The 13342-nt window shown below is 45.6% G+C and overlaps 2 protein-coding genes across 6 annotated transcripts in view; one reads left to right on the top strand and one right to left on the bottom strand.

Moving 5' to 3' along the window:
• Positions 1-13342, top strand: part of rad54l2 (RAD54 like 2) — a 97820-nt gene that overhangs the window by 14693 nt on the left and 69785 nt on the right. The window lies entirely within an intron of this gene.
• bsnb (bassoon (presynaptic cytomatrix protein) b) overlaps positions 1-13342 on the bottom strand; it is a 58420-nt gene that overhangs the window by 2439 nt on the left and 42639 nt on the right. For all 4 annotated transcript variants that reach the window (XM_046028751.1, XM_046028754.1, XM_046028752.1 and 1 more), the window contains exons 5-11: positions 6616-12972; positions 2622-4713; positions 1435-2255; positions 1053-1167; positions 815-961; positions 540-595; positions 171-289 (exon numbers count right to left, since the gene is read on the bottom strand). In XM_046028751.1, the coding sequence (XP_045884707.1) occupies positions 555-595; positions 815-961; positions 1053-1167; positions 1435-2255; positions 2622-4713; positions 6616-12972 (9573 nt within the window). In that variant the 3' untranslated portion in view covers positions 171-289; positions 540-554. The remainder of the gene's footprint in view (positions 1-170; positions 290-539; positions 596-814; positions 962-1052; positions 1168-1434; positions 2256-2621; positions 4714-6615; positions 12973-13342) is intronic.

The raw sequence follows: 13342 nt of genomic DNA, 5'->3' as shown, positions 1-13342 counted from the left end.
CAAGTTTCACAAAAGTAAATAGTTTTCTACAATGACATGGTTTCCACTTGCTTAGCGGAGCAGGTGGCACGATATTTATCATAAAGACAATGCCCGACTCCCCAAAAGTAAACATGTCCAAAAACGTTTCCGTTTCTCAAGGGATTAAGAAGAGTTAATGAGATACTCACTGATGCACTCAGGATCTCTCTTCCTCTATGTCCTCTGTAATGTGAAATGTATTTAATGCAGTTTCATAGGTTTTTCAAGAACAAAGCTACCAATCCATCTCATTTCAACCCTGCACACCCTGAAAAATAAAAAGCACAGTGATTCAAAATTAACAAATGAAGTGATATACATACATTGTCATTCCCCAAACACCCGTTATTTGCAACGAGGCATCAGTTCATAGTTTCTGTTGATAAGCAGGCTGCCATCTGTTGCCTCCCGTCCTTAAATCAATACATGCTTCTAAATTAAAAGTTTAAAGAAAAACTAAAACGTTTTGAGTTGCTAATGCTGGTAACTTTCATAAAAAGAAACTTGATTTCACTTACCCTCTTCTCTTGAGTTCACCAAAATGAAGTGAACTTCTTCCCAAGGCCAGTCAAAGCTGTGAGAATGAAAAAGAGAAGGAGGCAAATTTGAGAAAAACAACCCAACCCAAACAGTGAGACATCTAAAATATTCCAGTAGTAATTTTTGCTGTATTAATAAACACCTTCTTTTAAAACAAAAGCTAAAAGACAGTGGATTTAACATTTGCTAGACCCAAAGATATCTAAGAAGCTGTATTTCAGTTTCTTAAACATTTATTTTTTCACGACTGTACCGTCTCCCAGTTTTCCCGCCTGCTCTGCTGCCCCTCCTTGCAGGATTTTGGTGAGAACATTTTCCCCTTCAGCGGGTGCCTGTCCTGCTGCAGCGCTGCCTATACCTACAGGTTTACTACCTATCCCAACAGGCGCAGCCTTGGATCCTGCGAATAATAAACAACATAACCATCACTTATGTCGTCATTTCCCTGTGTTCAGTTAGTGGTTTACGGTAATGAAGGACCTGAGACATACCAATGCCTGTTAGAGGGGGTGTAGCTATTTTGGTAGGCTGTGGTGCTCCTACAGGGACTCCTGTTGTAGGTTTCATTCCTGTGGCTGCTGCTGCAGGTGTAGTATCCATTTTAGCCTGTTATTAATCAAACAGAAACAAATAAGGAGTTAGGGTAGTAGGGCAGCTTGCTACTATTATTAGAGTATATTTTAAATGTAATCCCACTTAAAATATAATCCAATCTAGATAATCAAAAAAACTCACAGCCATAGGATTATTATCTGTCATCATAACTAGCCACTTGGCAATATGTCACACAATACAGGTTTTCAAGTAGAACATTTATAAAAACAAAGACTTTTAATGTACTAGGTAAAGTAAAACAAAGCTTTGGATACTCACGACTGTGGTAGCAGGCTGCCCAGCTGCAGATCCTACTCCTGGCTGCCGTCCCTGTGGTGGCACTTGGCTGGATTTGGGCTGCTGCTGTGCAGGTCCAACTCCTGCAGTTGTTGTAGGTTGGTTGCTCTGAGGGGTCTGACTGTGCTGCTGTGGTTGCTGCTGCTGCTGTTGTGTACTCTGGTGATGCTGTTGCTGGGCCTGCTGGGTACCATCGAGTGGTTCAGGTCCTAGATGTCTCCCAGATTGACCCTGACCACCAGACCGCTGCTGCCCAGCATGGCCCTGAGGAGGCTGCTGCTGTGGTTTAGGCCCTGCTGGAGAGGGCTCCTGCCTCCTGGAGGCTGTGCGATCTCCTTGGGGTCTCTGGCTCCGTCCTCCGGTGCCGTGGTGAAGACCAGAGTCTCGAGAGAAGTCACCTGAGTTCCGGGGGCTTTCCTGGGCGGAACGGGAGTCTGGACCGCTCCTTCTTTGTGTAGATGAGGAGTTTCTGCCATCAGAGCGGCCAGGTGGGTCTTTGGGGTGTGTCCTGGAAGAACGGGAGGACCTAGGATCCTCTGAGGAGTGGCGAGAAGAGCTGTGTCTGCCAGAGCTGCTGCCGTGGTGACGGTGGTCCCGTGATGATGTGGAGGAGGGGTGCCGTTGTTGGTTGTACTCATCAGGGGGACAGTATTCCTCTGGAGGTTCGTCATAATCATGGTAGGTGTGTTTACTACGCCTACCTGTGGATGAGTGACTTCCACTTCCATGATGTCTTGAGCGATCAGAACGGGCCTCCCGTGGCTTCTCAAACCAATCAGTCTCCTCTTGGCCCAAATGATAGGCTTTTTAAAACCAAAACAAACAATATCAGTCAATTGTTTTTATGTGGTGAGGAGTAGCATGCACATTGAAGCCATGCAAAATAATTGGGAAAACATGCTCCAAATCCCAGAGCCATGCACATTTTTGAGAAATCCAACAACTTAAAAAACAGGCATCACCTCACACAAAAAAATTATGCATGCAAAACAGAAATATAAAACAAGCATTTTTGGCTTAATTTCAGGACACAGGAAACATTCCATAAAAAAGACAAGACAAACAAAGAATGGTGCTCTTCTCACATTTGGCATGCAGTCCCTTTCCAGCACACTTTAAAGGTGGGAGGAACGAATGTCAGGCAGTACAAATTACTCAGCACCAGTTACCTTCACTGTCAGAAACAGCACAGTGCATGTCATCTACGAGGTAAGAGTCGTCTGGTTTATAGACATGACTTCTGGGAAGGTCCTTCTTGTGATGGTCCTGCACATCTGGCAATGAGTGACTGGAGCCATACTGGTTCCTTACATCATGGGCGTCTGGTATGACAGAGCCTCTTCCCATGCCTACGGGCTTCCCAACAGGACTGAGTGGGCTCTCCTCTTCTGAATTCTGGCTACGCATAGGGGGTCTTCCGCGGCTGCTTCTCTGAGACCGCTCCATGGCATCCCTCTCGTAGGATTTACTTCTATGGCCTGTGGCATCTCTGGATGAAATCTTGTCCATACCATATCCAGTAGACCTGGACCTACCAGAGCTGTACATGCGGTCGTCCTCCTCAAGACCCTCACGACTGGTGCCGTAATATTTCTGCTGGTCATATGCATTCTTCTTCATCCCATAGGTGACATCATCCTGAAGCTTCTTGGATCTGGACACAACAGTACAGCTCCCTCCTGTTGATGTCGTCATTGTGTAAGAGGCAAGGTCAGACTCCACATCCCGTGCTTCCTCAATAGGGGAGAATTTGGAAATCTTTTGCTCCATTCCCTGCTTCCTGTGCTTACTACGTTTAGATGAGACTACTGCAGGGGCGAGATTCTTGGGAGTGAGTTTGTGGCTACTGGAGCTGCTTCGTGATGTGTGTTTATAATCATCATAGTAATAGGAAGAGCCTCCACTCACTGTGGTGCTGGTGCGACCGTCCGCTGTACTTTGGTAACCAGTTGTGCCTGTTGGTCTGCCATAAGCATCCACAGGCTCATCTTCAGGCCTACCATAGGCACTCCCACGTGCGGGACCATTCTCACTGCGATACCGCCCTCCCACAGGATGGCCTAGAGCATCAGTAGGTTGGCTAGTGTTGTCTTTTGTCAACTCACTGATGTCATCAATCATGACATAGTTCCGAGGAATATTCTGCTCCAGGTTAGAGGTGTAGAGTCCATCTGAAGCATAAGCAGAGGTGGGGCTCTCTACAGAGTGAGACAGGCCAGGCTCAGGGGGGCGGTATTGTCCATACGCATTGCTGTAGACTGAACCAAAGTTGGTATCTGGAGCTGATGTGGCCACAGACACTGCCGGGTTGCTGATGACCTCATAGTTGGTGGGGAGTTTTTGCTCGAGGTCAGCCAAAGAGGTTTGCCGCGGTCTTTGATGGACTGTAAGGATCTCTGCCTGGGGCTGGTAGGAGAGAACAGGTTGGTAGGAGCTATGGCTCGGGTAAGGAAGGCTCTGCCCTGGCATAGGCTGACCAGGTGGATGGAAACCCTGAAGACCATGCTGCTGCATGCCAAGGTCTGGCTGGTAGGAGGACTGGGCATACATGCGGGAGGAATAGGTTCCCTGATTCTGGTAGCCAGGTCCTGGTGGGGGATGGGGCTGGAATGTTCCTGGCTGGGGTGCAGAGGATGAAGGGTACTGAGGAGGTTGGAAACCTATCTGTTGATAAGCAGAACTTGGTTGCTGTGTTGATGGTTGACTTTGAGGGTATGGATAAGACATATAGGATGAGGTTGAGGGATACTGGGAGGTTGAATTGAGGTCATTAGTAAATTGGCTCAATGGTGCAGTGTTGGGCCTTGTTAGCAGACCGTTGGAATCAAAGGTTCCTGTTGCAGCTGCCATCCTGAGATTATTGAGCTCACTGTCTGACATGTAGTCCCGAGCATCACCCATACATCTCAGGTAAGCTATCTCTCTCCTCTCCCTCTCCTTCACCATGGTCTCTTTACGTTGGGTGATGCCTAGCTCCAAGTAACGTAGCTTGGCATCAATCTCTTTCTCTTCTTCCTCCAGTTCAGCCTGCTGCTTACGGAGCTTCGACGACTCTTGTTCCACAGCTTTCAGTTCACTCAGCAGGCCAGCCTTGGTGACTCCTTGGGAAGGTCTGGGTAAGACCCTCTGGGGCATGCCAGGAGAGCTGTACATTTGTGCTGGAGTAACAATGGGGAGCGGAGTCTCCTCTGGAGGGGGACTGGGGAGAGTCCTCTTTACTTTCCTCATCAGAGAGTTCTGCTGCTGCTGCAGGGAGGCCATCTGCTAAGAGAAGAGACACATCAGCAAACACTGAGCTATAAACAGAATGTGTTTATGTAAATTAGACTCATTACTGTACACTGGGTACTCACAGAGGATCTGCACATTTCTTCATCCCTAGGCCTAAGTAAAGAGCTATGCAGCCTGATATGTTGTCAGACAACTTGATGTTAATTAACATACGTACTACGGGAGCATTAGCTTCATCAGTAATTTAATTAACATAGTATGATTTCATTATATTGATGAAAATGTTTTTTTTTTCTGAAACCAAAGACACTAAGTGACATTTTACATTTTTATGCCTAATTAACAATGTTAAGTACTGTAAAATGTTTAGTAATGGCAGTCAGTGTCATCAACACAAATATATTACATAATATTATTAGTGGTTCCAATTAGGGGTACAATTTAACCATGTTACTTATTATAGTGACCAAGTATCATTCATTACATTGTTACTGCAATGATTACATATTAGTCAAATATGTATCAGTAACAATAAGTGTGTCTGAGCAAGCAGTAGTTGTGTTTTTTCAATACATCTAATCTAATATGCTAAATGTTGGATGCATGAATGCCAGATTTGTATTTATTTATTAGAAAATAGAAAAAAGAAATGTGTGTTTGAGTAGCTTAGTAAATGTAATGTAAAACATGAACTGGTTAAACATTTTTTTCAAACCGCAATGAGACATCTGAGTATAGTAAAGCAATTGTGTCTTCAGTCCATTGATTTCATTGAAATGTATTTTCAGAAATATGTTACTTATTACTCAAAATACATTGCTCAAAATATTCATGTATGCCATGCAGGTAAGAAGAGTCAAACATTACAAATAAAAACAACTTAAAAATATACCTATGCTAGTCTAATACTTACAAAATAGTTGTGTTGGGTAGATCCATGGGGATTCTTTTAAGTATCCACAAGACAACGGTATATGAAACACTAACAGTAAAGATTACACTAGACTTGCAAATGTGTGAAATGCTTGAAATCTGATTTCTACATTTCTCAGTCTAATTTTAGTCTAAATACAGAGCAATGTTAATTTACTTTGACCAGCTGCTAACAATCAGGAAGACAGCAAAGCACCACCCAGATTCTTCCACATTGTATCTACCCCTGGCAACTCTTAAAGGTTTGCCATATATAGAAGACATGGCAAAGAGAAAGTGGGAGAGAGAGAGAGAGAGAGAGAATGAGAGAGAGGAAAATGGACTAAAAGAGTAGAAAGAGGGAAGATAAGGGAGGAGATACAGCAGTAAAGGATGATGGGAAAAGCTTTTCTGGCATGGACAGCTGCTCTCATGAGAACATTCTGTCACCTTCTCTATGCCAGATCCTGTGTCATCATCTATGTCCACACAAAGCATATTCTAAATACACATTTTTATTTTAATATCTGTTTTACTCTTAGACAATTAAATTACAAATATTACCTTAATTAAAATGCCTTTGCTAATATCGAACGCTCTCTACATGCTAATTGACAGGGTTTGGTACTGGTAGCACTGGTAATGAACCATTAGTTTGAGTTTAAGCAACGATGTGACAATTTTATGACATCCAGCATATTGTCAATGTGACCTCCAAATGTATAACAATTAAATGATGCAATTAATTATTTTCCTATAAAAACATACAGCAAGTTATCCTATGCAAATAGCTATGGTAAACCTGACATCATATTGTATATGAGCCGCAGAAATACATTGTGTGTAATCAAAAGACTTCGTGGGGGTGCTGCACTTTTAAAAATAGATATTTTTTCTGAATACAAACATCCACTAATATTTATATTTTTTGTATTTTATTCGTTTTTACTTTGGTAAGCCTTCATAAACTGGGGGAAAAATTGATTAATTATGTTTAAAGAAAAAGTGATGGTTTCATACCTGACTGTTGGAAAGAGCTTGCTGATGATATGGGGAAAACCTGTTCTTGGCAGGGTCTTCTGATGTGGGGCTGAGAGGCTTCGGATCCGACATGGAGCGCTGCACACTTTTTATGGGTCTTGGTAAGGTCTGGTGGCGTTGGGGTGATTCAGCAGTAAAGGATTTCTGCTGGGGTGTAACATGGGCCTTGTTAAGTTTCTCCTGGGAGGCAAATGTTGTCTCCAGCATGCGATGAGGAGACAAGGGAGATACAGGGGAGTATAGCACCTGGGGAGATTTTGGGGGCTGGCGAGATGGAGACTCATTTTGTTGCTGCTGATAGCCTATTTCAAGGGGGTCTGGTTTCCTCCTCTCAAACTTGGCAACTCCTTGGAGTCTTGGAGAGGTTGGGTCAGATGTGTTCGCACCTACCATATGCAGACTTGTGGAGTATGGACTGATAGTTGTAGGGACACTCAGCTGAGGGGCAACCACACCATGAGACTGAGATTCTGGTTCTGTCTGGCAGGCCAGACTCTCTCCTTTGTGGGTCCTTTCAGGGGCTGCTATGTAATGTAATAGGTCAACCTTTGAGGTCTCTGCCATGGTAATGTGGATCGCAGGTGAAATCCTGCCTAATTGGTCAGGCTCTGTTTGGCATGACGAATCATTGGTGGTCTGAATAGCTATACTTGCAGAAGCCACTTTAGATGATCCTTCTGATTTAGCCTCGCCACTGGATTCAGAGTGCTTGGATACACGTGATCTCCTGCGCCTTACTGGTTGCTGGTCCCATTCTCCCTGGTCCTCCTCATCAGTCTGCACACTGCAGTCCGCAATACGCCTTGTTCTTCTACGCCTGTTCATGAATCTGTCCTCTCCATCTTCATCGTCTGTTTGCACACAGCTGTCTGTAATCCTCTTCACAGAGTCCTCCTCTGTACCATCCCTCAGCCGAGGCATGGAATTCTGCTTTTTCATAATCTTGGAATCAGCCTGTTTGTCACTGCTTCTCAAAGACATTTCAGAGGCAGAACTATGAATAGGTCGAGCAGCCACCACGGCTTGGACCACTTGTCCATCTTGCCAAAACTGAACACTCTGTCCATCTTGTTGAATAACTCTACCACTCTGGTCACAGATAATAAACCCTTGAGGGGGCCCTCCTCCAACAACTACCCCTTGTATAGCACCCTGGGCAGACGTTGCTGCTGCTGCCACTGCTGCTGATGCGGCAGCTGCCTCTGCTGCAGCAGCAGCAGCTGCTGCCTCCACTGCTGCTGTCTTTTGCCTTTTCTGCTCCTCTAACTGCTGCTGGAGCTGCTGTTGCAGAGACTGAATTTGTTCAAGCTGCATTCTCTGCTGGGCCAGTTGTTCTCTTTGCATAATGAGCTGTGTCTCCCGCTCTGCTTGCTGTTGCTGTATGACTTGGTGTTTGATTGTCTGAAGTTCTTGAATCTCACGCTGAACGAGTAGTTGTTCTTTTTCTCTGTGTCGCTGAAGCTCCATACGATCCCTTTCAAGCTCCTCTTGTAGACGCAGCTGTCGGAATTTCTCCAGTTCAACACGCTCTCGCTCTAGCTGCAGCATGTGCTCTTGTTGCTGACTTAGTCTATCATCTTCCTTACCTTTCTGGGCATCTATGGGAGGAGAAAGTTTGGAACTCTGTGCTAGGGCAGTACTGTGGGGTGTTGCTTGCGGCTGGCCCTGTGGCAGACCTAATGGTTGAGGCTGACTGATCGGTTGAACTTGTGGTTGGATTTGAGTCAAAGATAAAGGTTCAGTTTGAGTAGGTAACTGTTGTGGCTGCATTTGAGCCTGCACTGGCTGGACAGTTGGAGGTTGGCCTTGAGGTTGAGAGAAAGAAGAAACACTCTGTGAGGTGAGTTGACTACGGTCTGTCTGCTGATCTGCCGTGGTTTGCATACCAGTTGCCGGTATACTTTGTATTCCTAATTGTGCTGCAGGTTGGGTTGGTGGAATGGTTGCAGCCGTTTGCGCAGCAACTGTTGTTAAAGGCTTTCCAAGGTATACAGGGGTTTCCTGATGTGAGCTGCTTGCATCAGGCACACTTCCTGATGGTGTGCCTGAAGTTGTATACTGGTTTGGAGGAGGGTAGGGATATTGTCCCTGTGTGGACAGAGGCATTCTGGGAGTCAATTGAGGCAACCTAGTGAGGCTAGCCAATGGTACAGCAGTTACACCTGTAGGGTATGGTCTGTAAATTCCTCTAGGCATGGGACGCATGACAGAGGAAGGCTGGGTGGTAATTGGCAAAGTAGAGGCTATGGGAGTGTTTATGGTGGAATATATCATGCCATCACCTCCTCTCATAGCAGCAGGGTACAAGGCGCGTATACTTGCTTGTCTAGCATTTATCAGGTTTGTTAGCGTTTGGCCATTTGCAGTTGGTCTTCCATCTGGACCATACAGTAGGTTTGCTCTTATTGACGCTAAGCTTTGCTGAAGATTTAGCCTAGCTAAAGTTCCACCCCTTCCAGCCCCATATGGTACAAGTTCAGGGTTAGTTCCATACCGGCTTCCAAACTGGTCCACAGAGTTAAGAGCTGCACACATGCGACTGATTTCCCTCGCGGTGGTTGCACTGTACTGAGCCAGACTGGAGTCCTGTGATCCTGCTAGGTCACGTGAGCTGTAGGCATATTCTGAATTTATGTTTGACATGGAGCCATATCGACGAAGGGGTAATGATGGGGCTGCAAAATCTCCTTGGTGACGCAAGTCTGTGTAAGATCCATACTGTGCTCCCATGCCAAGGTATCCACCATCATATGCCTGATTCATGTTGCTAAGATCTACTGCCAGACCCCCCTGGACATTACTCTGATAGTGACTAGCATCAGTCATGGAAGGCAGATTAGTATCAGACATGGAGGGCTGTATTCTTCCTGAGAAGACTATGGGTGGTTGATATTGTTTATGTTCCTCTGTCACTCCTTGTGTAGCTTGGGGCTGGTGTTGTTGTTGGCTGACATTGTAGTGTGGTGGATGGGGAGGGTGGACGGCTTGAGATGTTTCAGTGGTGGGGGTTTTATCTGAGGATGCTGCTGTAGGCTTCTGGGTGAATGACCCTGAACAGGAACCAGCAAAGGGCAATTTGTAAACAACATCACAACAAGCCACCTGGTTTTCTGGTTTGATCTGTCCAGTGAGATCTAAGACCTGAGGAGGGGGAGGAGGTTCCTCTCTCTTTACCAGTTGAGTGACTGTGCCCTCCTGTGATGTGCTACTCTCATCAAGTTGCACCATCATAACATGTGGTTTACATGTGGATAAATTCATTACGGTTGGCTTGTTTTTTAGCTCCAAGGCAACTCCACCATAGATTTCATGAGTTGCATTAGAAGCAGGACCCCCAGAAACTGTCGGTGGAGCCAGGGGGGATACTCTGGGAATGGCACTAGCAGTCACTACAGGCTGGGCACTGCTTGTTTGGCTCACTACAAGATCTTTTTTCATCAGCAGTGGCTGGACCTGATTAGCTAAATTGTAACGAGCAAAAGAGGATTGCTGTTGGTGCTGCTGGAGCTGCTGCTCAAGAAGTTGTTGCTGCTGCAGGAGCTTCTGCTGCTGTAACTGCAGTTGTTGCTGTTGTATACCCAGGTTTTCCAGGCAGGCATCAATTTTCGGAATAGAAGGGTCAGTAACTGGTGGCTTACTCTGGGTTAAACACACAGCTGATCCAACACCCTGCCCATAATCCACACGGTTTTGCAAAGGATCTCCATACACAATTGGCTGCTTGGGTTGGGACATGAACATCGAACCTGCAACTGTGATGCTAACTGTGGTCGGTGTTGTCATAGATATGTGTGGTTGCTCTTGTGCATTAAGGTTCATAATAAGAGGTTGCACTGCTGTGTGTCGACCAGATGGCTGCTCTGCTCCTAAAGAGTATCTTCTTGTGTCAGAGGCAAGGGATGTTAGGTCCATCCCTTGGTCTGTCATTATAATTGGAGCTGGCCTCAATGGGGCTCTCAGATCCACCACATTAGTGCTTGGATGTGTTTGGCCCTGACCCACAACTTTTGAAGTGCCTGGAATATTTGAGATTTTACACAGAGATATATTTTCCATAGATCCACGACTATGTGCAGTTGTGGTCACGGTGCTAATACCAACATTTACTTTTTCAACATTTTGAGCCATCTGTGAAGAATGTTTAGGAGACTGTTGTAAAGGATGCATTTGTGGTGACGTTGGGGAACTTGTCGAAGGGGGCTGGGAGCTATACAAGGTTTTACAGCTGATTTGTGTTGGTGATGACAAAGGGGAAGTGGATGAATTTACAGTAAGTGGCTTGGCAGGGCTAGTTGTATCAGAGCCTAATGTTATCACCATCACAGGTGAATCTTGAGAGGACTGTTGTCGTGTAAGACGTGGTGACATTGCCCTTTGAGATGCCTGGGCTCCTTGGGATGCTGCAGCCGATGTAGGACCACCAGGCAAAGATGGCAGCTGCCTGGCACTACTACCAGTGGGTCTCACGGACGGCATATGCGTTGGGCTTTGTGCCGGAGAAGTGGTGGGGGAGACTGGGGGGCTGGGACCTTTGAAAAGGGAGAAAACTTTGGAGGTTAGGGAGGATGCTCCAGGGTCAGGTGATGCCTTTGTTGGCCTCTGGGAGCCTGTTCTGTTGCTGGCAGGCACTGTGCTACCAGCCTGTCGAGTTGCGGCAGTTTGACTGACTTGGGCTTTGGTTGTGGCAACTCCAACAACACCTTCAATTTTGGCACTCTGTGTCATCATCCTATTTTGTGTTTCTTTTGATAGATGCTGTGCTGCATGAATTCCTGAAATTCTTGGATCACTGCCTGTTGTGGAGAAGGACATAGGTGCAGTAACCTGTGTTGGGCTTGAGCCGGGGGTTAGAACAGTTCCTGCTTCAAGATGATGTTTACTGTCAGGCTGAGGGGCACCAATCTGCTGATGAACTGTTTGTCCTTGCCTCTGCATGAGCTGCGCCTTCTTCATCATCTCCTCATAGACCTCCTCTGCACTTTTTAGTGTTTTATCAGAGGGTGACATTGCTGATGTCTTTTCTGTAGGAGAGTAGAGGGATGTGAAGGTTGGAAGGTTGTATTCATTTCCTGATTTGTAAAGCTTTCCACTAATCATTTCAAAGCCTTCTGCCTCTGAGTCCATAGATGGTGAGTATTCAGAACATGATGATCTGTGAAGCTCCTCCATCTCTGCAGCCTGTCTCAGCTCTTCTGTTGGCGATGCATCCTCAATAGGAGAGAGATTACTGGGGGGAGTTTTGGATCTTTCCCTGCGCCTCTGTGCCCGTAGCTCCTCTTTATCCCTCTTTGTTTTTCGAGCAGTGCTTCGGATCCTCTGTTGTTCTAGGTCTCTCATCTGCTCCTGTTCCCTAAGTAGTTCTTCCTCCTCTCTGAGCTCATCCTCCTCAGATGAGTCCTCAATAGTGGGCAGCAGTGGCCCATGGGACCGATGTCGAGCTTTCCTCTGCTGCTTTGCCTCCTCTAGTCTTGCCCTACGACTAGGGCTGCTGTCACTGTCATCCTCCATGGACGACACAGATGTTGGGGATGTTCCAGATGTGTAGCTGGGAGTGGTGGCAGGTAGGGTGGATGAATATTCTCCCTTGGACCGCTCCTCAGGAGAACCAGTCAGACTCTCCATTTCTAGCTCAGGTTCTCGTAGGTCATGCTCAGTACTAAGCTCCATGTCTCGGTTGTAGCTGTTGGTGTTATTCAGCTCAATGGTTTTAAATCGCCGAAGGCCTCCAGCCATTACAACATCTTCCTCTTCATTTGCCTTATAAGCACCCTCTGATGTCTTAGTTTCATCCTCAAAACTATTAGAATGGTGAGAGAGTCGTCGTCTCTCTTTGCTCAAATCCCCACCGGTTTTATGTCCCCTTTTAGTTTTCTGGTTTCCGTGTTCTTCCAACTCTTCTTCATCAGCACTCATCTCCATAATTTGCCTCCTCATGAACTCCTCATCTGTTAAATCTTTATGTGACTTCTTCTGCCTTACTGGCAATGGGGACAGACCACTTTCACTGCTGTCCTCCACATAATCATGGCGAAGCTTACAACTGAGTTCATCCTCTGATTCATCTCTTGCTGCATCGTCATCAGGACTGTAGTCCCGGTCCTTTCCTACAGACAGTGAATGTGGCCTGTGCTTCTGGTCTGAGGCAGTCTTTGACTCTAGTAGAGGCTTCATGGAGCTCTCTAGTTTGGTGATTTCTGAGGGGATGGAAGCACCTCTTTCATTGAGTTTGATTCCTTCTTCCTGGATCTGGCCTGTAATCTCCCCATGAGAGCTGGAGATCCCATCTGAGGAGTATCCAGTGTCACTTAAACTCTGTGTACTTGATTTGTTGTAATCCTGAAGAAAGAGAGAAAGAGAATGAGAATGGTAAGAAGCAAAAAATACATAATTTTTTTCTAAAATTAACTCATGGCAAGGTCTATTACAAGCTTCAGTGCACACCTTTTATCCAACTATTTCATTGATCTCATCCGCAGTGACATTTTCATGAGCATTTTTAGACAATAGGGAGTAAAATTAATGCACTAGACCCAATGCAGTTGAAAAAATCTAATACTAAGATATTAGAGAATAATTACATCAGAAAGAATAAACCCTTAATCAGAAAACACATATATTAACACTTTAGGCTAAAATCAACCCAAATATGTACTGTCTTTTACATTTTGGTTTTAGAAATCAAGAAAATTTGACTTTGCATTTAGTT

This window comes from Micropterus dolomieu, linkage group LG18 (genome assembly GCF_021292245.1).
Source record: "Micropterus dolomieu isolate WLL.071019.BEF.003 ecotype Adirondacks linkage group LG18, ASM2129224v1, whole genome shotgun sequence".
Lineage (NCBI taxonomy): Eukaryota > Metazoa > Chordata > Actinopteri > Centrarchiformes > Centrarchidae > Micropterus > Micropterus dolomieu.
Note: the sequence above shows the minus strand (reverse complement) of the source record. Positions and strands in the feature narration are given on the sequence as shown.